Source organism: Castanea sativa, chromosome 9, assembly GCF_040712315.1.
Source record: "Castanea sativa cultivar Marrone di Chiusa Pesio chromosome 9, ASM4071231v1".
In the NCBI taxonomy this organism is placed as follows: domain Eukaryota; kingdom Viridiplantae; phylum Streptophyta; class Magnoliopsida; order Fagales; family Fagaceae; genus Castanea; species Castanea sativa.
The window spans coordinates 4,211,985-4,239,753 of NC_134021.1; the positions used below are offsets into that span (position 1 = coordinate 4,211,985).

The window sequence follows — 27,769 nt, forward strand, 5'->3', positions numbered from 1 at the left end:
GGCCCATCCATTATGGACTTTTGGCCTATAATTCTTTCAATGAAAAAAAAAAAAACAAAATTCATAAAGCTAAAGGGTATATAGTAATTAGTATTTAGAGTGTGGACTATATAGTGATTTATCTTTTTTTTTTTTCTTCTTCTATTTGCATAGTACTTTATTTTTAAGAAATCAAGTACTGAGTAATTTTTTTACTTTTTTTTTTGTAAATTTTATATTATTAAGTAGATTATAAATATTTAAGATAATAATTAGTATTTAGAATGTGAACGGGGAAGTGGTTTATCTTTTTTTTTTAATCTTTTTTTTGTTTGTATGGTACTTTATTTTCAAGAAATCAAATACTAGGATTTTTTTTTTTTTTACTTTTATTTCTTTTGTAAATTTTATATTATTAAATAGATTATAAATATTTAAGAAAGTAATTAGTATTTAAAGTGTGGACTGCGGAGTGATTTATCTTTCTTTCTTTTTTCTTTTTGTATGGTACTTTATTTTCAATAAATCAAATACTAGGTAATTTTTTTTCACTTTTTTCTTTTGTAAATTTAATATTATTAAGTGGATTATAAATATTTAAGATAGTAATTAGTATTTAGATTGTGGATTGTAAAGTGATTTATCTTTATCTTTATTTTTTTTATTTTTTTTGTATGGTACTTTACTTTTAAGAAATCAAATACTCAGTAAAAAAAATTTCACTTTATTTTTTGTAAATTTTATATTATTAAGTGGATTATAAATATTTAAGATAATAATTAGTACTTAGAATCTGGAATGTGAAGTGATTTATCTTTATCATTTTTTTTTTTTTTCTTTTTGTATGATACTTTACTTTCCAGAAATCAAGTACTGGGTAAATTTTTGTTTTTCACTTTTTTTGTAAATTTTATATTATTAAGTGGATTATAAATATTTAAGACGGTAATAAGTATTTAGATTACGGACTGTGGAGTGATTTATCTTTATTTTTTTTTGTATGGTACTTTATTTTCAAGAAATCAAGTACTAGATAATTTTTTTTTCACTTTTTTTTTCTTTTGTAAATTTTATATTATTAAGTGGATTATAAATATTGAAGATAATAATTAGTATTTAGATTGTGGACTGTGGAGTGATTTATCTTTTTTTTTTGTATGGTACTTTACTAGCAAGAAATCAAGTACTGGATAAAAAAAATTTTCATTTTTTTTTTCTTTTGTAAATTTTATAGTATCAAGTGGATTATAAATATTTAAGTCATTTTGTAGGTCCTAAGGGTATTTCAGTCACTTTATAGGTTATGAGGTTATTTTAGTCATTTTTTTTGGTTTCAAGGTCATTTTGGTCAATTTCTTAGTTTCAAGGTCACGTGGTCATTTTTTTGTCTTAGGGATATTTTGGTCATTTTTTAGATTTTATTGTTATTTTGGTCATTTTTTTAGTTTCATCATTATTTCGATCATTTTTTAGGTTTTATGGTAATTTTGGTCTTTTTTTAATTTTTTAAAGTTTTAGGGTCATTTGGCCTTCTTTTTTTTTAGGGTATTTTGGTTATTTTTTAAGTTTCATGGTTATTTTGATCATTTTTTTTTGGGTTCTATAGTAATTTTGGTTTTTTTTTTTTTTTTGAGTTTTAGGGCGATTCTATCATTTTTTAGATTCTAAAGGTATTTTAGTCATTTTTTAAGTTTCGGGGGTATTATGGTAATTGTTGAGAAAAAAAAGAGAACCATCGAATGTGATAAAAGTACCATCGAGTGTAAGAAATGTATGGTCTAATGTGATGTTGGTATTGTTTAATGTGACAATGTAACCATCAAATGTGATAAAGAAATAAGGGAAACAAAAATGTGACAAAAGTACAGTCACATGTGATGTTGGTATTGCATGAAGTGAGGACGGCATTGTCAAATGTGAGAACAAAATTAAAGTACAACCAAATGTGAGTATGGTCAAATGCGATGCTAGTACTGCCTAATGTGACAATAGAACCATTATTTGCGAGAAAAAAAAATTGAACCACCAAACGTGACAAAAGTACAGTTACATTTGATTTTGGTACTGCACAATTTGAATATGGTACCATCAAATGTTAGAAAAAATACGAGTACAACCAAACGTGGCAAAAGTATTGTCATATGTGATGTTGGTACTGCTTAATGTGATAATAAAACCATCAAATGTGAGAAAAAGAAGAAGGGAACTATCAAATGTGACAAAATACGGTTATACGTGATGTTGGTACTGCCCAAATCTCAATGTGACGATGGAATTATCAAATGTGAGTAAAAATTAAAGTACCACTGAATGTGAGAAAAATACGGTCAAATAAGATGTTAGTACTGCTCAATGCGACAATGGAACATCAAATGTAAGAAGAAAAAAAAAAGAACCACCAAATGCTGTAAAAGTACAATCACATGTGATGATGGTACTGCCCAATTTGAGAATGGTACTACTAAATGTGAGAATAAAATACGAGTACAACCAAATGTGGCAAAAGTACAATCAAATGTGATATTAGTACTGCCCAATGCGACAATAAAACCATTAAATGTGAGAAAAAATAAGGGAACTATTGAATGTGACAAAAGTATAATCACATGTGATGTTGGTATTGCCCAATGTGATAATGAAACTGTCAAATGTGAAGAAAAAATTAAAGTACCACCGAATGTGAGATAAGTATGATCAAATGTAATGTTGGTACTGCCTAATGTGACAATAGAACCATCAAATATGAGAAAAAAAAACCATAGAATGTGACAAAAGTATAGTCACATGTAATGTTGATATTGCACAATGTGAGGATGGTATAATCAAATGTGAGAAAAAAAAAAGATTTATCGAATGTGACAAAAATATAGTCACATGTGATGTTGGTATTGCACAATATGAGGATAATATCATCAAATGTGAGAAAAAAAAAAGAGAACCGCCGAATATGACAAAAATACAATCACGTGTGATGTTAGTATTACACAGTGTGACGATGGTACCATCAAGTGTGATGTTTTGGTAACCTGATATAGAAGATTACCTACTAGTGGCTACCGTATCCCCAAAAAAAAGGGGGTTACGGCAGAATTATCCCTAATGTATCAGTAAAGGCTTAATTATATAATAATAATTAAGTTCATACCGAATAGTAATGAGATAAGTAAAGAGTGTTTGCATTTTTTTTGGAAAGTTTGTGCATTACATGCAAATGTGTGTTATTTAGTGGGAAAGTGTAAACATTTTGTAAAAAAATGTGTACATTCTTTTTTGTAAAGTTTGTACATTTTTTTGTTGAAAAATTTGTACATTACGTGAGAAAGTGTATACATTTTATGATAAAGTATGTATGAGCAAATGTGTATATTATATGAAAAAGTATATACATTATTGTGAGAAAGTATGTGCATTTTGTTGGAAAGTTTGTTATATGGGAAAATTTTTACATCATGTAGGAAGATTTGTACATTATGTGGGAAAGTTTGTACATTATGTGTGAAAGTGTTTACATTTTGTTAGATATTCTGTACATACGTAAGAAAGTTTATACATTAAGTGAGAAAATGTGTACATTTGGTGGGAAATCTAATACATTGCGTGGGAAAGTGTGTACTTTTTTTGGGAAGGTTTGTATATTATGTGGTTAACTCTATACTTTAAATTTTATTTTATTTATAAAGTTTGTACATTTTGTTGGAAAAGTGTGTATATTATGTTGGAAAATGAGTACATTTTTTTTTTGGAGAGTATAAATTATGCGAGAAAGTGTTTACATTTGGTTGAACTTCTTTACTTTTGGTGGTGAGCGGGAAAGTTGGTACATTTTATGAGAGATTGGGAAACTCAATACATATTGTAAGAAATTTTGTAAATTTTATTAGAAAATTTGTATATTTTTTCTAAATATCTTTACATTTTGTAGGAAATTATGTATAGTATGTAGGAAAGTCTGTACTTTTTTTTGGGAGAATGGTAACATATGTGCCTTATGTAAAAATTTCTATAAATTTTGTTGGAAAGTCAGAAAATTACGGTAAAAAGCCTGTACATTACATGAGAAATTGTGTATATTTTGTGGGAAATTTTTTACGTTGCATGGAAAAGTCATTACAATTTGTTGGAAAGTCTCCATTATGAGAAAGTTTAATAATTATGGCAGTTATTACAATCGTTGTCGTTTACTATTTATGGTCTATTTGGATATTGTTTATTTACTGAAAATATTGTAACAAAATATTTTTTAAAAGACAAAATATTGTTCATGCATTTTTGTGCTTTGGCTGGTCCATGAACAGTGCCATGGGAGCAGCCAAAAAAACGTAAACGCAGCTTTCAACGCAGACACAATGCTAAACAAACACACACTTAGGATGAGTTTGGATAGTGGCAGACCCAGCGTTTTGCGTGTGTATGTTTTTTTGGCTGGTTCTCACGTTCACGAGACCCGTCAGTACTTTTTTCAGCAAAAACAATTTTTAAACTAGATTTCATGATACTATTCACATATTTAAAAATGATTTTATTACAGTATTTTCAGTTTTCAGTGACAAACATATCCAAACATAGATTGTTGATTTTGACAACCTGCTTTTTGTCAAACTCTAGATATTTTGGTTTTTGAGGTCAATAACAGGGCCGCCTATAAATTAGGTAAATGGGGTGCCGAGGGAGCCCCAATAGAACAGCCCATGAATTGGGCTAATGGGCCCAAAAAAGTAGAATTTTTCTGGCCCATCCATTATGGACCATCGCTTTTATACAGTATACACGTGTGCCCGCGTTGCCTGAGATTTATCTATCTCTGGAAGCCGACACCACCACTTGCAAGAGAGTGGAGCTTGAAAAAACACCACTGACTGAGAGAGCGAGCGAGCTAGGGCTCGACACAGAGAGAGAAAGAAGAAGAAGAAGAAGAAGAAGAAGAAGAAGATGAGCATCTGGAACTATGTGGTTACCGCTCACAAGCCCACCAACGTGAACCACTCCTGCGTCGGCAATTTCACTAGCCCTCAAGAGCTCAACCTAATCATAGCGTAACTTTTCTTCATTTCTCTCATTCTCTCTCTCTCTCTCAATTCTAACTGCTTCTCTCTGATTTTTTTTTTTTGTTTTTGATTTCTATATATGAATTTGGGTTTTCTCTTTCTGCTTTAGGGTTTTATTTTTATTTTTTTGTGACCACGATTGAATTTATTTATGGTTTCGAGTTTCTATTTTGCTTTGCTATTAGTTAATCCATGCGTGTTTCCTTGAATGCCGATTACGTTCGCTAATTGTATTCAAATACTTGCTTGTTTTGAATGCCCATTTTGTAAATTATATATATAAACCTTTTGGCTTATTAGTAAACCATGAAATGAGAGGGTATTGCCAATCTATTGGGATTGTAAAAATGTTTGTTTTTCTTGATAAGTAATAAGATTCAAAATATTTTTCAGGAAATGCACCCGAATCGAAATTCATTTACTTACTCCTCAGGGCTTGCAGGTACATTAATTCCCTCTTTATATTATTTTGTTTTGTTTATTTATATATTTAATTTTACATTTCTTTCTAGCTGCTGTTAAGTACAATTAGTTGTATGTAATGGGAATTTTTACTCTGCCCACCCAGAATCTGTTTTAGTAGTTGTTAGAAACAAGCCTTTTTTTTTAATCGGGTAAAAGTGGGGTAAAAGTTTATAATATAAGGGTGACTAATTCTGTAGAAATTCCATGTAATAAGACCTGGTAAAGACAATGTTATATTATATTGGATTTGAAGCGTTTCCTTTTGCATTATGGCGAGTTATAGTTTGCTGATACTTGTCAAAAAAAGAAAAAAAGAAGTTATAGTTTGCTGATATATCTTTCTTCTGTTTTGTGTTGATGTATGTTGATTTTTGGTGGTAACTGGTCTATAAAAATTGTATCCCCGTAAGTAGTTGTAGTTAAGAGAGACATGAAATGGAAAACTCTGGTCTTCAAATGGCAAAGCTCTGCCGGTGGACAGATGAGATAAGTTCCTTAATGAAACAAAAATAATAATCTTTTTATGTTTTCAAGTTTTTGGGTTTTCTAGGTCGTTTTTTTTTTTTAGTCGTTCATAAAGTGGAGAGGGCTTGTTCTGTGGCTATGGCTGAATAAATTTTGGTTATTATTATTATTTTTTACTTGATTTATATTGCTTTCTTTTTAGGAAAAGTATACATAATAATAACTTTTAAGGTTTTCTAATAGAAAAAGAAAAATTCATTTTTTCATGGATAGAGATTGAAGAGGATGATGGTCTATATCATGTTGTAAAATTGATTAGTGATATCATGGGTTTAAACATCATGTGCATTAGTTTAAGCACCGTGTACATTTTATGTTATTGGTTTAGACCTCATGTGCACCTTACATATGTGGGAGCTTCACACTTTAATTTTGACTTTTAGGGAATGTTAATGTTACAAATTGAACTACAATGTGTACTTATATAAAAAAAAGGATCTACTATGTAGGTCTGTGTTTATGGCCTAACCATGGGGTAAAGTTTAATTTTCCCAAAAAATGCATTAAAAAAAAGGGTGTGGGGGGAGGACGAAGAATTAGCCATGGGCAAATAAACAGAGAGAGGGAAAAAATTTTATTGATTGGCAGTCAAGGAAAATTATGAGGATAATTAGATGTGTACACCTATTTAAGTTGTACCATTTGAGTCTTGCATCCTTATACTTATTACGGGAAAGATTATGCACTAAAGTTGTCACTCTTTTTTATTGGCAATTTACACATGCACACAATACATCTTGAACCCGTAATATCAACCTCATACCGTGACTTTGAAGCCTTAAGCTTGCCCTAGGCAGCTTGTGACTTTATCATTGCACCAGACAATGACCCCTTAGTTATTTGTGGTATACCTCTTCATAAAAGGTAGAATCTTAAGGTTTCTAAATCGATCTTGAACACCTAATCAAAGATTCTTGGTTTTGATGACTTTGAGTTTGAGGGATCAAACATCTTCCAAAAACCTTTATAAACTAAAGTGAAAAGCGTCTTAAGATATTCTAATTATATTCTATAAGATACACAAGGAAGGAAAATTTTCATGTCCAACTTCTTTGTGATTTGATCTTCTTTCAGTTTTCAGTCTTTGTGTCTACTATCTTTTTTTCCCCATGGGTCAGCTAGAACTTAGATCTAATACCAGGAACTTCATCTAAATTTTTTCCTGTGCAGCCTATGTTGGACGTGCCAATATATGGGAGAATTGCAACACTTGAACTTTTTCGTCCTCATGTGAGCGTTACTATAAGCTTTTTCTTCAAAACCCACAAAGATATGTTATGGTTTACTTATTTTTTCCATCATTCATATCACTTTTTTTGAACAGGGTGAGGCACAAGATTTTCTATTTATTGCAACAGAAAGATACAAATTCTGTGTGCTTCAGTGGGATGCTGAGACATCTGAGCTTATCACAAGGTTTAATCTTGAATATATAAATTATAATTTCTAAGTTATCCTGTTAATTGATGTTTGACATTGTTGGAGTTCTGATGCAGCCATGTAAGATTGATTTGCTCTTATTTTGCAAATTCGTTTATTCAAGAATTATTTTTGTATGACTCACCCTACCCCTCTTAAAAAAAACAAAAGAAATAGGAAAATTATGTTTTAAAAAACTATTTTTAGTGCTTCCCCCCCCCCCCCCTCCCACCCCCTTTGTGTGTGTGTGTGTGTGTGTGTGTAAGAGAAGGATTTTTTTCCTTTAACATCTTTTTAATTGTAATTGATAATTGCTTCCATCTGTTTTCTGGAACTTACTTCCATTACTTAATAAATTTTTGGTGCCAGATAATAACTTTTGGTCAGGAATATATGCATCATCTTGTTTTCTTTTCTTTGATATGTGAGAAACCTTCATTACTCTATGAAACCATTGTAATTTATGGATGGATTTGAATAAATTTATGCACTGACAAATTTATATCTGTTTAGAGCAATGGGGGATGTTTCGGATCGTATTGGTCGTCCTACAGACAACGGTCAGGTATTTATCTGATTCTAGGTTCACTAATCACTTCATTCATTTTTCGCTGGGTTATAAGTATTTATTGAAGCAGTTGTCCCCCCCCCCCCTCCCCTCTTCTATAAGTAAATATTCATTTAAAAGTGCAAATGGTTAGCAACTCAAGTACATAGGAAGTACACAATAGGTACACCAACAATTCAGCCACAAAAATTGCATTTATCAAGCACCAAGTAAATTCAAAGAGTAATACTGTCCTGAAGCCTCCTATGCATCATAGTTTTGATCCTTTTTAGTACACTACCTGTGTATCCTCTTGGGTTTTTGACTTTTTGTACATCATTTTGTTTTAACAAAGCACTATTTCAAAAAAAAAAAAAAAAAAAAAATTTTCCTGAAGCTTCCTTCAAAACTTGACACGAGTTCCCTCACCCTCCTCAAAGCTAATAAGATGAGAAAAATTATCCCAAGCTCTTTATATTTTTCCATAGACCAACGCCACAAGGCTCATTGACTGTATTGGCACACCATACTCCCCACCTGCTATTGTACTTCTTCTCCACAGGCCTCCTCCAGAAAGCTTCTTTGGTTGGAGCATGTTGCCATGACCATTTCCCCAAAGTGCCTGATTAAACAAGATCAAGTTCCTGATGGCAAAACCTCCCATTGGAGTGGTTCAGATATTTTGTTCCATTAACTAAATGAAACTTAATCTCACCTATCTCTTCCTGTAAAAATTCTTGCTGCAATTTTTCAATACAGTGAGCTTTACTTACTGGAAGAGGAAATAGAGATAGGAGGTGAGTAGGTAAGATTGATAAGGTGCTTTTGATCAAGGTAATTCTACCTTCCTTGGAAAGGAAATTTTTTTTTTCCCCAGCCTGCCAGATCTCTTTCCATCTTTTCCAAGATGGTATTTTAAATTGTTTTCAATTTGAAAGTAGAGCCCAATGGAAGGCTCAGATACATCATTGGTAAGTTTGACACTTTGCAACCAAGAATATCCGCCAACTCTTCTTACACACTCTGCACATTTCAACTGGAACCAATTCTAACTTCCCCAAACTAATGTTTGACTCTCAAGGGCCAAATTTGATTTGAATCATTTCCATAAAATATGAAAGAATAATCTTTTTATTTTTTTGATAAGTAAAATTACAGCAGTTAAGAATATCCCATTATGCACCAGCTGGGAAAATCCCGGGAAATATGAAAGAATAATCAACAAAAAGCAAATGAGAAATCATTAACAAGTTATTGTCTGAACTGCCAGCTGTAAAGTCTGAGTTAGTAACCCCCTCGCATTGCCTTTTCCATCATTCTACTCAAAGCTGCTATTGCAATAACAAATAATAAAAAGGGTAAAGGGTCTCTTTGTCGTAGCACTTGAGAACTATTTTAAAAAATCACTAGGGCTACCATTAATTAAGATAGAAAAGCAAACCTTGGAGATACAAAAATAAATCCACTTTCTCTAATTTTTGCTGAAACCACACCTATTCAACATATTAATGAGAAAATTCCAATTAACATGGTCCTAAGCTTTCTCCAAATCTAGTTTGCATAAGACCCCCATAACTCCTGATTTTAGTAAACTGTCTAAGCATTCCTTAAAACCTGATCTAAAATATGCCTCTTTAACAAGTTGCTTTTCCTTAAGGTGGACATCTATAACAATATAGTTTTTACTACAAATTCATCAAAGTTCATAGCAAGTATTTTTCTCTTATTTCATTTCTTTTTTGCAGATTGGCATAATTGATCCAGATTGCAGACTAATTGGACTCCATTTATATGATGGATTGTTCAAGGTATATAGTTTGATACAATTAATTGTGATGTATACACTTAATTTTTGGTATTTTGCATGCTATTATGAGCAGAAATTCCAATCTTCACTATTGAAATTAATATTTTTGGTGTAATCATCATAGTTTGTTGTTTTGTCAGGTCATTCCTTTTGATAATAAAGGGCAGCTTAAAGAAGCATTTAACATTAGGTATGCTTTTATTATTCTTTTGGCCTTCTAATGCTTAAAGGATATTATAGATGGTTATGCTAGTGAAAAATTTAGTTTTGACATGGATGCAGAATTTTGGTCATTTTCAATACCTTAGGTGAATATATCTGTCTAATGCTGCTTTGGGGTTCGATTTTAGTTTTACTAGCAGAGTTATATTTTCAGTAGGCCAAAAACATGTTTTGCATTGTTTATTAATTTTATGTTGATGAATCTGGCATACGTGTACCTTTATGTAGTATATTTAATAATATACTACATAAAGAAAAAAAAAGTGTGTAGGTGGTGAGAAAGCAGGAGGAGGTGTGAAAGAAAGTTCTAGAATAATTGGGAGTGACTAAGAAGTAGAGTGAAAATAAGTGAGAAAGTGGTGAGATAGATGGATCAGAGGGGGAGGGACAGCAAGCATGTGAAACTTAACAATAAAAAAATAGATCTTCTCCCACTTTACACAAAGGATGCAGCCAAGTTTCACTCTTTCTCAAACACAAATTACAGCCAGAAAAGATAACTTGACTCTTAGTATAAATCAAAGAACGAAATCATGGGCTCCCCATACGAAATAAAGTGGAAAGTTTACCTAACCAAACTATCATGGAAGTATGAATATCTATTGACTTGTATGTTGTTGATAAATACATTTAAAATACAATCTCTTAACTGTTAACATAGGATAGGTATTTTTGGGTTTGGTTGCCATGCATTCTGGCCCTGGGCAACCCATAGCTTTCAATGCCCACCAAAATCTGTGCAAAATCCAGTTTCATCTGCTGTTTGATCTCATTCTACCATTCTGAGTGCAACCTCATTTGACATTTGTCCAAGTAATGTCTTGACAAGTAATGGAAGAGCGCTTGGTGTCCTCTTTGTAATGTCCTATCTGGATTTTGATAGCAAGCGTGTGAAAGAGTATTGAAGATAGCCACTGACAGTAGACACAAATTTGAAATGCTGATGAACATTTAATTTGTCCTTATAACATTGATTTCTATAGATGATATAATAGTTCCTGCTTTCTATGTTTCTAGCGTTCATTTAGTTTATCAGAATAATCACACTGATTGCATCTTTTGACTGAATATTTCAGGCTTGAGGAACTTCAAGTTTTGGATATCAAGTTCCTGTATGGTTGTTCAAAACCAACAATTGTGGTTCTTTACCAGGTCTCTCTCCCCCCCCCCCCCCCCCCAATGTTTCTTTTTTGCATCCATATGTTTATCAACAGCTATGTGTTTTAACTATGTTGCACAAATTCAACATATAAGGATGTTTGCACTGGCTGTTTGGTTCCTTCTTTGCCACCTTTCTTTTGGGGGAGGGTGGGTGTTGTGTTTGGAGGGTAGGTTTCCATGGGGCCACTAAGGTCTATTGGATTCACAGTGGGAGGTAGACCTCATTAATTCTTTTAAACTCCCACTAAAAGAATTCCATGCTCTTTGGTCTGCTGAAAGCCACCTGGGTGTATGGCCTACACGAGGGGAGTTGACCCCTCAATTTTTATCATCACTGCTCTGCAAGAAAAATATACCAAATAGTCTAGGTAGCACCATTGGCATGGCAAAATTCTTGTTAAAAAACATTTCCAAGTAAGTGCTTTTGTTCATGCATGTAGGGCCACTAAGGTCTACTGGATAGACAGCAGGAGGTTGACCTCATTAATCCTGTTCACCTCACTTGCCCCACTCTCTTTGGTATGCTGAAAGCCATGTGAGCTTATTGGCCACAAAAGGGGAGTTGACCTCTCTATTTCTATCATCATCCCTTCCGATGAAAATTTACCAACTAGTCTAGGTAGCACCTTTGACATGGAAATATTCTTCTTACAACATCATTTCCAAGTATGTGCTTTTTTCCATGCATGTATGCACATGTATGCGCTTATAAATGTGTCATATTATAACAAAAAGTTTGGATCCAAAGTGTACTTGATAGTTCTTGTGCCTGTGACTCTGTAACCAAGTGTTACCGGAGTGCCTGCATTACAAAAAAATGACGATAAAATTGTAGGTGTCTTTGGCTAATGAGCTCTTGCTCAAATGATACCTTCTCCCCTTGTAAGAGCAAGGTGGCGGGTAAGGTCATGGGTTTATGTCTTTTGAGTGTGTTTAGCCCATATTGAGGGAGTTTTGGAAGCCTTGACATCAACATGTAAATGACTTTTTTTTTTTTTTTTTTATAGAAATCTAGACATAGGGACATATGTGCTGCTCTGTAATTTTTTTATTTTTATTTTTAAGTTCCTTATTGTTTATCTGTGGATTACAAATGGATATTTAATAGCCTTGATGTAGTTTATTTAGATGTGGCTGTGCCAGTGCATTTAGAATAATAAATAAGATGGCCTCGTTTTTATGTTCTCATTGTTGCAGGATAACAAAGATGCTCGCCATGTTAAAACGTATGAAGTTGCTCTTAAGGATAAAGATTTTGTTGAGGGTCCCTGGTCCCAGAACAATCTTGACAATGGGGCTAATTTGCTAATACCGGTACCTCCACCTCTTTGTGGCGTCATTATTATTGGAGAAGAAACAATTGTCTACTGCAGTGCCAATGCATTTAAAGCAATCCCAATCAGACCGGTAGGATACATAGTGCTGCTGCTAATTTTATGTTTTTTAGTACTTAGTTTTCCAAAGAATGGTAGTTAAAATTGCTCATTGATGTACCGTGTTTTCTTGTTCTTTTTCATTATATTGGTGTGCAATTCAAGTCCATCACAAGAGCCTATGGAAGAGTTGATGCTGATGGTTCTAGGTATTTACTTGGTGATCATACTGGGCTGCTTCACCTACTTGTTATAACCCATGAGAAAGAAAGGTGAGTTCTTCTGACTTCTGTTTATGATTAAACAACATACTTTGGGAAAAAAATCTGCTTAATTACAAACTGAAGGAAAACATTGTTTCTAATTGTAAATTTAGTGCCTTGCGGGAATTTTCTAAATCTGTCATCTACATTCCCTTGTAGGGTTACTGGACTCAAAATTGAGCTCTTGGGTGAAACTTCCATTGCATCTACCATTTCATATCTCGATAATGCATTTGTGTATATTGGCTCAAGCTATGGAGATTCACAGGTTTGTTGGTGCATTTATTCTTCATATGTTTTTGAGATTTTTTTTTTTGATAAGTAACAATACTTTATTAAATAAAAAAGAGAACCCGACCGTACAAGATGTATGCTAAGGGCATACAATCAAAGCTCTTAGAATGCGTTTGGATAGGAGGGCTGCGTCCACGTCTGGCCAATTTTTTTTTTTTCCACGCGCATGTGTCACTGTTCATTGGCCATGAACAGTGATTTTAGGCCAATGAACAGTACTTTTTGGGATGAACAGTAATTTTTACACGTTAAAAAATTATTTTTGTACAGTATTTTCAGTTTTCAGTTTTCAGTTTTCAGCAATAAGTTCTATCCAAACAGACTCTTAGTGTACAATGATCCATCATATCTAAAAAAGAGAAAAGAAACCCGAAGCTAGCAACCATTCTAACAAGATTCAAAAAAAAAAATCTTATGATCAAGAATAGTCTGTTCATATCCCTCGAAGCTTCTAGCTTTCATTCCTGCCAAATGCTTAACATTAGACAATGTGGCACAACTTTCTAAACAGCAATGCTCCGATGACAACCAAACCAACTTTGCCATGAAGCTAATGTATCCAAAACTGTCTAGCTCTCTGTGGCATAACCCACTGAACTCCAAACAGACCAAACACCATATTCCACAGTTCAAAAGCTACAGGGCAATAAAGTAGTAAATGGTCAACACTCAACAGACTCCCCATTATACTTGCACATATAACATCAACCTAGCACAATAATAGGTCTTCTCTGCAGATTGCCAACAGTCAGAATTTTCCATAACACAGCAGTTCACTAAAATAAAGCAACTCCAAGAGGTACCTTTGATCACCAAATAATTCTCCATGTAAAAGACATGGCAGAATTGGACATTAAAGAGCAGTAGTATCCTCTAACTTCAAAGCTTGGCCCTTAGCTGGCTTCCAACATAGTTTGTCTTCTTCAATACCTTGCACTGAATTGGAATAAATAAGATCCATGAAGGCCAACAATGGTTCCAATTCCTAGTCCCACACAGCTAGTGAGAAATTCAAATCCCAGTGAATAACCCCAATGTTGTCCAGCTCATTAAGGTCATGCCACAATTAATTTCTCTTAAGCTCCGCATTCCCAAATTCTTCCTCATTCCATTTACAAAGCTTTCAGTTTATTTGCCAATCTGAAACTTGGAGAACCTTGAAACTGGTAGGACTCCCACCACCTTCTGAGAAATTGGATCTGATATTACATTTTTTTTTCCTAGTCTTAAGTGATCTGGACTCTCCCAAATGTTATTTCAACCTTAAATCTGAGCCTATAGCCTTTGTTAGAGATTGACATAATGAAAATATGGTAATGTGTACTATCCATAGAAGATATCTGGAACCCCTAGGTTGACACTTACGGAACATATTCTACAATTGTAGAGAGTGCTCCCCTGTTCCTAGTTGCAAGCTCAAGTAGTTTAACATGGTATTAGAGCAGGAGACTTTGAGTTCTATCCTTGTCTCCTCCATTTTACCTCCCAATTTAAGATCCCACGTGTTGGGCCTTACCTATTAAAAGGAAGTTTGAGCCCACATTTGTTGGGGAGTGTTAGAAGTATGTGGTTAAATGATTAAATTTACTATTTCCCAATAGCTTAAACTTTTGGGACAATTAGTAATTTAATGTGGCAAAAGAATTTGACTTACTCCTCTTTTTCCCCCTAAAGAAGTTTGCAATGACTAGCAGGTTTTTATGTGAGGATATGGTTGCAACCTCTTGCTACATTTTTGTGTATCTGCTTTGCTTTATTGCAATGTTAAGCAAAAGGCATTTCTAATTCCTTCAGTATATGGTTTAGTTAGGGATTTTGAATATGTTGTATAATCTCAATATGACTCATGGATTTTATTTGTTTTTTGTTTTAAGGTTACTTGCAATATCAGATATTAACACTTCATAATGGTGTGTACTCAGCTTGTAAAGTTAAATCTTCAGCCTGATGCAAAAGGCTCATATGTGGAAGTACTGGAACGATATGTCAATTTGGGGCCAATTGTTGACTTCTGTGTTGTGGACCTTGAGAGGCAAGGCCAAGGTCAGGTTGTAACTTGTTCTGGAGCTTATAAAGATGGTTCTCTTCGCATAGTTCGAAATGGAATAGGAATTAATGAACAGGTATGTTTTAATTAGCAGTTTACTTTTCCCTCAAACCCTGTGAGCACTTATATAATAGTAATATGTTGATGTATGTATGTAAATAAAATGGTGTAGGCTTCAGTGGAACTTCAAGGTATTAAGGGAATGTGGTCACTAAGATCTTCCACTGATGATCCATTTGACACGTTCCTGGTTGTAAGTTTTATCAGTGAGACACGAATTTTGGCTATGAATATTGAGGATGAGTTGGAAGAAACTGAGATAGAGGGCTTCTGCTCTCAAGTGCAGACTCTATTTTGCCATGATGCTGTTTTCAACCAACTTGTACAAGTAGGTTTTCTAACTGTTTTGCTTATCAATCTACTGATAAAAATATTTTTGGATGATTTGAATCCAAAACTAGATGAATGTTTTCTATTAATTTCATTTTCTTGAGACATTGTTTAGACCTATTTAATTTGATTGTGTCATGGAAGAAATGGAGATAAACAATTCCTTTAGCTACAATTTTATTTACTTGCATTATATGGGTGCAATATTATTATTTGTGCATGAGGATTAGAGTTTCAGCTTAAAAAGTAAATGGAATGAATTGAATGCTCCATTTGGCTAATCAAATGCCTTTACAGGTAACTTCAAGCTCTGTGAGATTGGTCAGTTCTACATCTAGAGAGCTACGGAATGAATGGAATGCTCGACCTGGCTATTCAATTAATGTTGCCACTGCTAATGCCACCCAGGTTAGTTTACCCAATTCTGTACTGTAATGATCTGATCTTTCCATTATCTTTTAATTTTTGTTATTCTCCCAAAACAAAAAAGTCAATAATGCAAAAAAAGTCAATAATGCATTTCAATAACATTTTTTTATTTATAAATTTTATTAGTTAATTATTCTTGTAAGTCCAACAATTATTTTTTCAACACTTCCCCCATAAATTACTTTGTTCTTTGTTTATAAAATCTGGTTCATCATAAATTTGTTTTTTTTACCCCTGCCCATGATGCCTCAGCGGTAAAGGTGAGAGCCTGAGCTGTAAACCCAGACAGGTTCAATCCCTATCTGTTGCATCTGAGTTCCAATATGTGCCAGCTTAAGGGGGGACTCACATCCTGAGTTTGCTCTGGCCACCACGAGACCGAAGGGTGTGTGTTGGTCAGGTCCTGGTTATCACAAAAAATTTTGTTTTTTGTTCTCTTTTCTTCCATGCTCCACCCCCACCCCCCATGAGTTGGTGCACTTCTTTGGGGGGGCATGGATTGAGATTTGAGAATGTACCTCCTACAACATTGCAAATAAGCGGAGAACATAATTGCTGTTTATTGGCACTCTCTTACCTTTTTCAGATTGTATTTGTAAAACTTTTGTGTTGTCTTTGTAAAATAAATAAACAATTGATGCATTGCACTTCTATGACAGGTTTTATTGGCAACTGGTGGTGGCCATTTGGTTTATTTAGAAATTGGAGATGGGGTCTTGACGGAAGTAAAACATGCACAGTTGGAGTATGAGATCTCATGCCTTGACATAAACCCCATTGGGGAGAATCCCAACTATAGTCAGCTAGCTGCTGTTGGTATGTGGACAGATATTAGTGTGCGGATATTTTCGCTTCCTGACCTGAATCTTATCACTAAGGAGCCTTTGGGGGGAGAAATTATACCTCGCTCTGTTCTTCTTTGCATATTTGAAGGGGTATGCTTGTTCTTGAGCTTTATTTTATTTTACTCTTGCCTCAATTCATTTAAGGCATTTTCTTTTTAATGAGTAACATTCTTATTGATTTAAAAAAAGAGCCAAAGTACACCAGGGGTATGCAGGGGAACAAGGAAATCAAGTAAATTAAGCTCTAAAAGTACAAAGATCAAGCATATCCAGGAAAGATCAAATAGAGAAAGAGCCTAAAGCTAACATTAAATCAAAAAAACTTTGAAAAGAAAAGGCTTAAGCTCAGGAAAGTCCATTCACAGTCCTCAAAACTTTGAGCATTACGCTCCTTCCAAATGCACCACATCTAGCAATGTGGAATGACTTTCCAAATAGGTATATTCTGATGATACCCAAACCGGCCTTGCCAAGAAGCTAGTAACTCCACAACAATTTTTGGCATAACCTGGTAAACTCCAAACAGCCAGAGCACCATAGACCATAACTCTGTGGCAGTGGGACAGTGAAGGAGTAAATGGTCCATAGTCTCTCCAGCACATTTACACATATAACACCAATCTATCACAATCAATCCTCTCCTTCTCAGGTTATCTATCATCAATATTTTGCCCAAAGCCACAGTCCACATGAACAAAGCAACTTTGGGTGGCACCTTTGACCTCCAAATGCTTCTCCAGGGAGAAGATATATCAATAATACAAATCAAAGACTGATAATACCTGTCGATCTCAAACCCCCATCTTTTAGCTGGCCTCCATCAAAACTTATCCTGCCCATTCCTTTTTTTTTGATAGGTAATAAAGATATATATTCAAGAACACTACCTTATGTAGAAAAACATAAGGTAGAGAGAAAAATATAAAGGGAAGAGCGAGAGTAAAAAGAACAAGAAAGAAAAAGAAACTAAGTACACAGGAGAGAATCACTAGAGGTGAGTCCCCAAGCCCTAGACCAGTCAAACAAAGTGCCACTGAAAGAGGCAAAAGCTGGTCATCCGAACTTTCCATGTCCTTGAACATCCTCCTATTTCGCTCCCTCCTGCCCATTCCTTCTCACATGAATAAAGTAGATTGAATCCATAAAACCCCCAACTGCTCCAACTCCTGATCCTGCATAGCTCTCACAAAATTTAAATCCTACTGTAGGGCACCATTGCAGAACTTTGTAAGATCTGTCACTAAAGCCTCTCTATCCTGACTAGGCCAAATAACACTTGAAAATCTTCTTTAGGTTTCGTTTAGGATTTCATAAGAGAACGGAATGGAATGAAATGTAATGATCATAAGGAAATGCAAAAGAATAGAATGTATTTAAGTAAGGGAAAGGAATAGAATGGAATGAAATTAAGTAACTTTGATTGGATGTTTTGAAATAAAGGAATGAAAAAGAATGAAAAGTAAGTAGTCTTGTTTGGGAGTAACATAGAGGGAATGGATTGTAATCATTTTATGACAATATTACTGTTAGACCCCTATTTTAAAATAAAGGGTTGAATATATGGGGGTATTTTGGGAGTTAGTAAAAAATTCATTAAATCTAATTCTATTCTCTCCCATTCCTCTCAATTTCGGGGGATGAAAATTTGAGGTTTTAAAGGAATAGAGAGGAATAAGTATTCCGTCTTACCTATTCCATTCCCTCCCACTTAAACTCCTAAATAAGGGAATGAACTTTCCATTCTCTCCATTAAAACTCCCAAACAAGAGAAGGGAAGAGTATTCTAAAATTTTTTTTTAATTTTTTTTATTCCATTCCATTCCCTCCTCCTAAACGAGGCCTTAAGGAAGGTTTTTTATTTTTAAAAAAAATCATAATTATAATTTTTTATCTAAAACACAGACAGTCTGTGTTCATGTTAAACAGAATTCCATTTTCTTATATCTTTTCAACTTTAAGCTTACTGTGTCTCAAATGTATCCAGAAGATTTCCTAAATTTAATACACACACAAATGCAGTTGGGTCCCATGCAAGACGGGACCTGGTTTAATTCTAAGAGGAGGGAGTTAATGAGGTTGTAGTGACCATGGTGGCAGAGATCATGGGAGCGTTCTCAATGCGCTCAAGGCATAGGTCAAGGCAGTAGAGTTCAGAGGAGTGGACTTTGTACATGATGTCGGGATGAGGCCATCAATCCTGGAGCTTTGGTGGTGGAGGAGGCTGAGCTACCTCTGCTTCTCTCTCTTGTTTTCTTTGTGTTGTGAGATTATTGTGGAAGGGGTGTTTTTCTTTTTCTTTTTTGTTCTTAAGCTAGTAAAGTGAGTAGAAATCATAACCTTGTAGAGGATTAAGAGTTTTCTGAGAAAAAAAGGTTAGCGCCATAGGATACTGGGCCTCTTTTATTTTTGAATAGGGATGGCAATTTTTCTCTGCCTCGCTTAACCCGCCTCTCCCCGCTTCGCCCCGTGCGGGTTTTCCTGGCCCCGCAAAAGTGGTGGGGCGGGGATGGGGCAAGATTTTATTCTCGTACCACGGGGCGGGGCGGGGCGGGGATGGGTTTAGACTTTTTAGACCCACCCCGCCCCGCCCCTCCCTGTCCCCACTCCGCCCCGCGTTGCTAAGTGTTATAATTGTAAATTTTTTATACTCTAAAACCCTACTATATTAAACAAACATATCAATATTAGCTTATTTTATTCTACCCAATGTGGTTCTCTGCCTTAATTTTGTTATGTGTTATACTATGAGATTTTTTATTTATTTATTTATGATTGTCTTGTTATACAATTGGATATATTATTCAATTTTTTCTAAAAATTGATTTGATTTGATGGGATAAATTTAGTTGTAATTTCAACTATATTTTTATTAATGAAATAAGTTTTATTAAAAATAATTATATTAGTTGTAGGGAAAATTAACAAAAATTAGAGTTTTACGGGGTGGGGCGGGGCTTCGCGGGGATGGGGCAAGACAAAACCTTGCGGGGCGAGGACGAAGACCCCATCCTTCGGCCCCGCCCCGCCCCATTGCCATCCCTATTTTTGAACAATGTGGCATTCCTTATAAAATAAAATGGCGATTCAATCCTAACATTAAAGAGAAATTATATTTGCTAAAAGAATTTATGAATTCATAAATAAATATTAACACAAAATTTATTGCATTTAAACCTAAAATTGCGTGTGCACACACACACACACGCACGTGTATATATTGTTTTGTTGTCGTGTTAGTGTCAACGGCAGTGCTTCTTAGGTTCTTATTGCACCTCAATGGGAGACCATGCCTTGTGAGGCAGATGTCACTAGTTTAAATCTCCCCTCCCCCTCCTGCTCAAATAAAATAAATTCTTATTGTAGACTTCTAGAGGAATTTCAATGGTAATCTTGACATCTATTTGAACATTAAAAAAAAAGGAGGGGGGGGGGGTGACATCCAATTAAGTTAATGAACATTCTTCTTCATTTCATTAATTTATATGTTTCCCTGTTTTTTGCACCTCTCAAGTTTTAATGGTTTTTTTTTGGTTTCTTGCAGATATCTTACTTGTTATGTGCCCTTGGAGATGGGCATTTATTAAATTTTCTATTGAACACAAGTACTGGTGAACTAGCAGATAGGAAAAAGGTCTCTCTAGGGACCCAGCCTATTACTCTTCGTACTTTCTCTTCCAAGAATACTACACATGTATTTGCCGCATCAGATAGGCCAACTGTTATCTATAGTAGCAACAAGAAGCTACTTTACAGCAATGTTAATTTGAAAGAAGTTAGCCATATGTGCCCTTTTAACTCTGCAGCTTTTCCAGACAGGTACTTTCTCTTCACCCCTCCCTTCTAAGTTGGCCAGTACCCAGTCAATATAGGATAGAGTTGGTTAATATTTCTAAATATATCCTCTTATCTCCAATTTACTTTTGATCTGGTATATCTTGATTTTATCCTGGAATGCAACGCATTTCTGTTCATAAAAAATTAGTAGGTATGAGCTAAATCGACTGTGTTGTCTGGACTCCTTATGAGGTTCAAATAACCCTCCCCACTTGTAACAATTGAACTATAAAAAAAAAAAAAAAAATCTTTTGTTTGGTTGAGAATAATAATAGAGGTAGTTTATATGAATGCACCTATATCCCCCCTAATATTTTGGTGGTAGTTTTTCCATTAGAATTTGATTACAAATTCTTGGTTTTTTGGTTCAAGACGAGAGAAAGAAAAGGAAAAAAAGAGAGAAAGAATACAGAATAATAGGGTTTTACCAAGAATCGGCAGAGTATTTGGTGGTGGTTGGAATCTTCTCTGGCTGCTTAGAAGCAGTGAAAACTCACACAACGACGATCTTTATGTGGTTTTTATTTTTTATTTTCTCAGAATGTTCTTCACTTCACTTAAAAAAAAGGTTAGTATTGTTGTTTTAAACACTCATGTTTTGGTGGGTCCAGGTAGAAACAACCAGCCACACCCTTATCTATCCACTTTATGTTTTGCCCAACCAAATGGTGGAAGAGTGTTTTCACTCCATTTCAGTGTTGTTAAAAGCGCGCTTAAGCGCAAAGCGCAGAGCCTTGGGGCTTTTTCCCTCTAAAGTGAAGTGCCCTCACAAAAGTGCGCTTTAAGTGCTCTTTTTTGAGCTTTTTTATTAAGCGCAGAACGCGCTTTTTTGAGCTTTTTGTAATTTTTTTTAAAAAAATTCCTGATTTGATTTTTAGCCATTAGATATAAATATGTTTGATATAAGCCATTGATTTAATATATAAAAACTAATAGTGTGGTGTGCTACCATACACCTAAACCTATCTCTTTAAATAATTTTGAACTTTTAACCACAACCACACAAAAAAACGCTAAATCAGACACTCACAAAGATAACATTATTTAACATTCTAGTACTTTTTAGCCTTTGCCTTCTTAGTTCTATACTTTTATTTTGATTCAACCATGTTTTGTAATCATAGCCATCAAATATCATGGTTGCATATATTTTGTAAGCACAAAAGAATTATATAAATTTTTATATAAATTATATAAAATGTTTTATTATAATTTATATGATTAATTGATCACTTGATTGTTGTATTGATCATTAATATATTTTTTTAATTTATTATTATTATTTTTAAATGTGCGCTTCACATCGATCAGGCGTGCGCTTGTGCTTTGCGCCTAGGCTCCAGGAGGCCTTTGCTTAGCGCTTTTAACAACACTACATTTTCTCTTTATAATTTTGAGACAATAGGAATAACCGAACCACGTCTACAAAATGCCAGTACCATGCAGCTGCTTCAAAGCCAACGTGATGCTCCTTGGTCAGATGACCAAGATATTGGCGAATACCACATATGATCAAGAAAAGAGTACCTATAATCACATGAAAACCATGAAAGCCAGTTGCTAAGAAAAAGGTAGAACCATAAATACTATCCGAAATAGTGAAGGGTGCTTGATAATATTCCATTCCTTGAAAGCCAGTGAATACTAGAGCCAGTGAAACGGTAGCTACTAAAGCATAAACTGCCCGTTTTTCCTTCCCCGCGAGTATAGCATGATGAGCCCAAGTTACGGCAGCTCCGGATGAAAGGAGAATAGGGGTATTAAGAAAAGGGATTTCCCAAGGATCTAAAACCCAAATCCCTTTTGGGGGCCAAATACCTCCGATCTCTACCGCAGGTGCCAAAGAAGAATGAGAAGAAGCCCAAAAAAAAGCAAAAAGGAACATAACCTCCGATACGATAAACAGAATAAAACCATATCGAAGTCCTAATTGTACGACTTTGGTATGATGTCCTTCCAACGTGGATTCACGTAGAACATCGCGCCACCATACGAACATGGTATATAGGATAAATATGAGGCCCAAACTGAGAAGTGTTGCACCCCCTTGAAATGGGTGCATGTACATCACACCTCCTACGGTGGTTGCCAAAGCTCCGAGTGAACCCGAAATAGGCCATGGACTTGGATCTACCAAATGATAAGAATGCCTCTGAGATTCAATCATAAACCACTTTGCCTCGGTTGTATGTAAACCCCCCTTCACCCCCACCCCCTAAAGTGGTAAAGAAGGGCTCTTTGGGCTTATTACTTTTCACCCCAACAAATGGAGCCTTGAGGCTAGCTCAGTGTGGAATAGTACAATCAAGAGGATTGAGAGTTTTGCAGGGTTGAAGAAGTTGTACCTATCAAAAGGGGGTAGGGCGAATCTCATAAAGAGCACTCTCTCAAGCTTGCTTGCTTATTATCTCTCTTTTCTATTCCGGTTAGTGTTGCTAATAGATTGGAGAAGGTGCAACTTGATTTGAGATGGAATGGAGGAAAAGAAGTTTAATCAGTTTACTAGAAGATTATTTGTTCATTTGCTAACGTTGAAGGATTGGGATTAGAAAACTGATTAATTTCAACCAAGGACTACTGGGGAAATGGTTGTGGAGGTTCGTACAAGAGGATGGCGATTTGTGGAGAAGGGTGGTGGTAGCTAAATATGTGGTGGAAGAGAGGGGGTGGGGTGTTAGGAAAGCGATTAGATCGGGGTTACAGATATATATTAAATTCTTGGTTTGTGATGGTAGAAGATTGTCTTTTTGGTTTGATGTATGGAACCATGGACTTTTGTTTTTGTGGTATTTGAAGTGAGATGGATAATGCAAATCAGTGCCTAGGTTGTTTACATGTTGGAGGAGTTGAAGAGGAGACCTAACTCGTTATGGGGTAGTAGTTGGAATGTGTTTCCATTATGCCATACGTGGATTATTTTGAAGGAAAGGAATAGGGAAAATTTTAGAGATAGTAACTTTCAGTTGAGAGAATAAAGTCTCGGTTTGTCAGTTCTTTATTTTCCTAAATGTTTGTAGATGATAGTAGACCTTCTTTTGCTGGTGATTTTTTGGATTCTTTGCACTGGTGATTTTGTTTGTAGGAGTAGTTGATATAGCTTGTGTTCTTAAAATTGATTACCTGACCTGTTGTAAAATTCCTTTAAAATAAATGCAAATATGAAATATCGTTACTTATCAAGAAATGAACATTGGATCAATTTAGTTAATTTAATTGTCAAAACCTTAAGTGCTGCATGTCATTTTATATCTTTAACTGGAGAAATATCTGTTTACTTTTTTTTCCTATAGTTGAGGAATAATTTTATTCATTGTTTTTAATTATTTTTTGTAATTGCTCATCCCTAACATGACTTAGTGCACTTCTTAATGAGTTGCTGTGATAAAGCGGTAACATCTGAAGTCTGGACAATGATGGATCACTGTTTTCTTATGTTGGCCAATATGGGGGAATAGGCATTAACAGAAAAAATATACCTACCTAAGCAAGTTTTGATAGGTCAAAATTGTTTGACCATCTTTTTGATCTATTGTTGCACCATATGAATTATATTGGAAGATAAACAGAGTGTACCAAAGTTTAGGGGTTTTGAGCTATAGGCGATAATTTGCTTCTGAATGGATCAAGTATGCTAGTCTGAATGAACCAGTCAAGTCTGTCCACAATAAAGCCGCTATTTAAAAAAAAAAAAAAAAAATTTGTTTGCAAGTATAAAGCTGACTACTTCATGTAACAGTGATTTTTCCTTTGTAAGGTTTGTCGTCCTTGGCAAGTACACAATCCCTTCCCCCCCCCAACAAAAAAAAAATCACCTCTTAAAGTTAGAAGAGTTGTGTAGGGAAGGTGGTATGCAAGATTAAGACAAAATGATAAATGCTTTCACCTAATTGTGGACACATAATGGGACAAGATAAAATGAAACCAATATACTCATTATGGGATAGGTGGAGTATTTATTATGGTATAATGATTTACGATAACTAGATAGCATTCGGAAAACCATCATGCTTCAAAAAGAGAAACGCTAGAGAAAGAAGAGGTTCACACACATTTGCATAAGTGTTGGCCTGACTAAACACAACACTAAGGCCTTTTTCTCTCTCAATGAATTGATTTTTCTTTTTTGTTCTTTTGTCAACAGCCTTGCAATCGCAAAAGAAGGTGAACTTACTATTGGCACCATTGATGATATCCAGAAACTTCATATCCGCTCTATACCGCTTGGGGAGCATGCACGCCGTATCTGTCATCAGGAGCAGTCCAGGACCTTTGCTATTTGCAGTCTAAAGTTAAACCAGTCCAGTACAGAAGATTCTGAAACACACTATATCCGTCTGCTGGATGACCAGACCTTTGAGTTCATATCCACTTACCAACTTGACACCTTTGAATATGCTTGCTCCATCCTTAGTTGTTCTTTCTCTGATGATAGTAATGTGTACTACTGTGCTGGCACTGCGTATGTATTGCCAGAAGAGAATGAGCCAACCAAGGTAATTGTGACACTTCTGATCCTTTTTCTTATTTAATTTTTAATTCCCCAAAACCTAAAATTAGATATGATGCTGTCATTCCAACTTTTGTTTTTCCTTCATGAACAATTTTTAGGGCCGAATATTAGTTTTCATTGTTGAAGACGGGAAGCTACAGCTTATTGCTGAGAAGGAAACCAAAGGAGCTGTTTACTCTCTGAATGCTTTCAATGGCAAGCTGTTGGCTGGTATCAATCAAAAAATCCAATTGTACAAGTGGATGCTCCGGGATGATGGTACTCGTGAGTTACAATCTGAATGTGGACATCACGGACACATACTTGCCCTCTATGTGCAAACTCGTGGAGATTTCATTGTTGTTGGTGACCTGATGAAATCAATCTCCTTGTTAATCTACAAGGTAAGTGATAAGCTGTCAATATTTTATTACCCTATCATTTACTGTCAAGACATTTAAAGTAATGCTTATTGTCTAATGTCTACTACTCCAACAGCCAATGTGCTCTAGCTAAGTTGCACCTCCTCTTCCTGTACTTACAGTTACAGGGAGGAGAGGGGGTTGTGGGTTCAAAAAAGTTACCAATCGAAAATATTACAAGTCGAACATTATACATTTCCTGTTTGCTTTCCACTCAACAATAAAACACTCCCCTATATGGGTCTTCAAACATAAATTTTTAATGTCTTCTTGGCCAGCGGATAGGTTTTACCATGATTCTTATAGCTAGCCTGTTTTCTTGCTGTTACAGGGCAGGTAGGGGGTTGTGGGTTCAAAAAAGTTACCAATCAAAAGATAATATTACAAGTCCAACATTATACATGTCCTGTTTGCTTTCCAGTCAACAACAAAAGACTCCCCTATTGGGTCTTCAAACATTAACGTTTTCATGTCTTCTTGGCCAGCGGTTTAGATTTTATGATGATTCTTATAGCTAGCCTGTTTTCTTGCTGATTAATACACAACTGCTCGTTGTTTTCAGCATGAAGAAGGTGCCATTGAGGAGCGAGCTCGTGACTATAATGCAAATTGGATGTCAGCTGTTGAGATTCTTGACGATGACATTTACCTTGGTGCTGAAAATAACTTCAATCTTTTGACTGTTCGGAAGAACAGTGAAGGTGCCACTGATGAGGAGAGGGGCCGTCTTGAGGTAGCTGGCGAGTATCACCTTGGAGAATTTGTCAATCGATTCCGGCATGGTTCCCTTGTTATGCGCTTGCCAGATTCTGATGTGGGACAGATTCCAACTGTCATTTTTGGTACTGTTAATGGTGTAATTGGAGTCATTGCTTCACTTCCTCATGAGCAGTATCTCTTTTTAGAGAAGCTTCAGTCGAACCTGAGGAAGGTGATAAAGGGTGTTGGAGGGTTGAGCCATGAGCAGTGGAGGTCATTTAACAATGAGAAGAAAGTAGTCGATGCCAGAAATTTCTTGGATGGAGATCTCATCGAGTCATTCCTTGATCTCAACCGTATTAAGATGGATGAGGTTTCAAAAGCAATGAATGTTACAGTTGAGGAGCTTGGCAAGAGAGTTGAAGAATTGACTAGATTGCATTGATATTGTAACCTAGTTGAAGGGTTTTGTTTTTTTCCCCCTCACTTGTAACATTTTGCAGATTATATCTTCTTTTGTTTTGGAATATTTGAGTACATAATGGTTTGTAAAAAATAATGTGTCCTGTATGTGTATTATATCCATGATCATTTTAAGCTATCCTCTGTCATTAGTAACCATTGGTTTGGGTGCATACAAAGAATGGCCGTTACTCCTGTGCTTCAGCCTGGTAAGAAGTCAGATATAAGGCTGCTGTGGTAATCTGGTGGAAGCTGATTTGGTTTCCACAAATGTCCCCTAGGTATGCCTTTATATGTTGGTTAGTGATGAAACACAGGTTGCTTACAAGAGATGGATTGGTGAAATGGGGGAGTACGCAGCGATGTATTGTGCCTATACTTCAGGGCAAAATTCAGAGAGCTGAGACATTTATTCTTTGAATGCCACGTTGCAAGAAGAGTCTGGAAAATGATTATGGAATTCAGCCTACAATGTAATCCTGAGATTTGGTGGGAGAAGATAGTTAATTGGGCTGTAAACAATTGGAGAGGGCAGAGATTGAAGGCTGTTATTTGTTAACTTGGCTTGGGGGCCACTGTTTATCAACTCTGGAAATGCAGGAATGCTGTGTTGCATTAAAGTGTCCTAGTTTTGAAGAGCAGATTATTACTAACATTAAGAAATAGGAGAAATGAGACTTGAGTTCAGAGGGTCCTTCCATTGTGTTGATGAGAACAAGGAAGTTTGCTGTAAATGGGAACTATCTACTGCCTTTCTCAGGTATTGTAGGTCCTCTGTTTAGACTAATGAGAAGGTGATTTGTTTTGTGTTTGCTGTCATATCAGCTTGTATTCTGTGTTGCTTTTCTCTGCTTGCTGTACTTTGTGTTGCTGTTTTGGCAGCTTATTTCCTATAAAGATCTCTCTTGATTTTATCAAAGAAAAAAAATATAATTCGGGCCCATGGTACACAAGTAAATTGCTGTTTTCAAGAAGAGATTACGAAATCATTTGAGTAGAAGATGATGTTTGAATTAATGGAAATTGATTACAAAGATGAAAGATGTCAACTC

At 35.2% G+C, this 27,769-nt stretch overlaps 2 protein-coding genes across 2 annotated transcripts; one reads left to right on the forward strand and one right to left on the reverse strand.

Moving 5' to 3' along the window:
• The first annotated feature begins 4,781 nt into the window (after positions 1 to 4,781).
• Positions 4,782 to 27,536, forward strand: LOC142610019 (DNA damage-binding protein 1). The gene is made up of 19 exons (XM_075781736.1): positions 4,782 to 5,012; positions 5,418 to 5,466; positions 7,185 to 7,244; positions 7,339 to 7,430; positions 7,947 to 7,998; positions 9,726 to 9,788; positions 9,928 to 9,977; positions 11,086 to 11,161; positions 12,368 to 12,577; positions 12,709 to 12,815; positions 12,966 to 13,074; positions 15,023 to 15,223; positions 15,320 to 15,535; positions 15,835 to 15,945; positions 16,626 to 16,901; positions 20,353 to 20,627; positions 24,787 to 25,138; positions 25,254 to 25,538; positions 26,119 to 27,536. The coding sequence occupies exons 1-19, from the start codon at positions 4,909 to 4,911 to the stop codon at positions 26,698 to 26,700; spliced, it is 3,270 nt and encodes a 1,089-aa protein (XP_075637851.1). The 5' UTR covers positions 4,782 to 4,908; the 3' UTR covers positions 26,701 to 27,536.
• LOC142610020 (cytochrome c oxidase subunit 3) lies at positions 21,971 to 22,882 on the reverse strand. Its single transcript, XM_075781737.1, has one exon. It carries the CDS (start codon positions 22,810 to 22,812, stop codon positions 22,018 to 22,020), a length of 795 nt encoding a protein of 264 aa, XP_075637852.1. The 5' UTR covers positions 22,813 to 22,882; the 3' UTR covers positions 21,971 to 22,017.
• Positions 27,537 to 27,769: the final 233 nt, after the last annotated feature.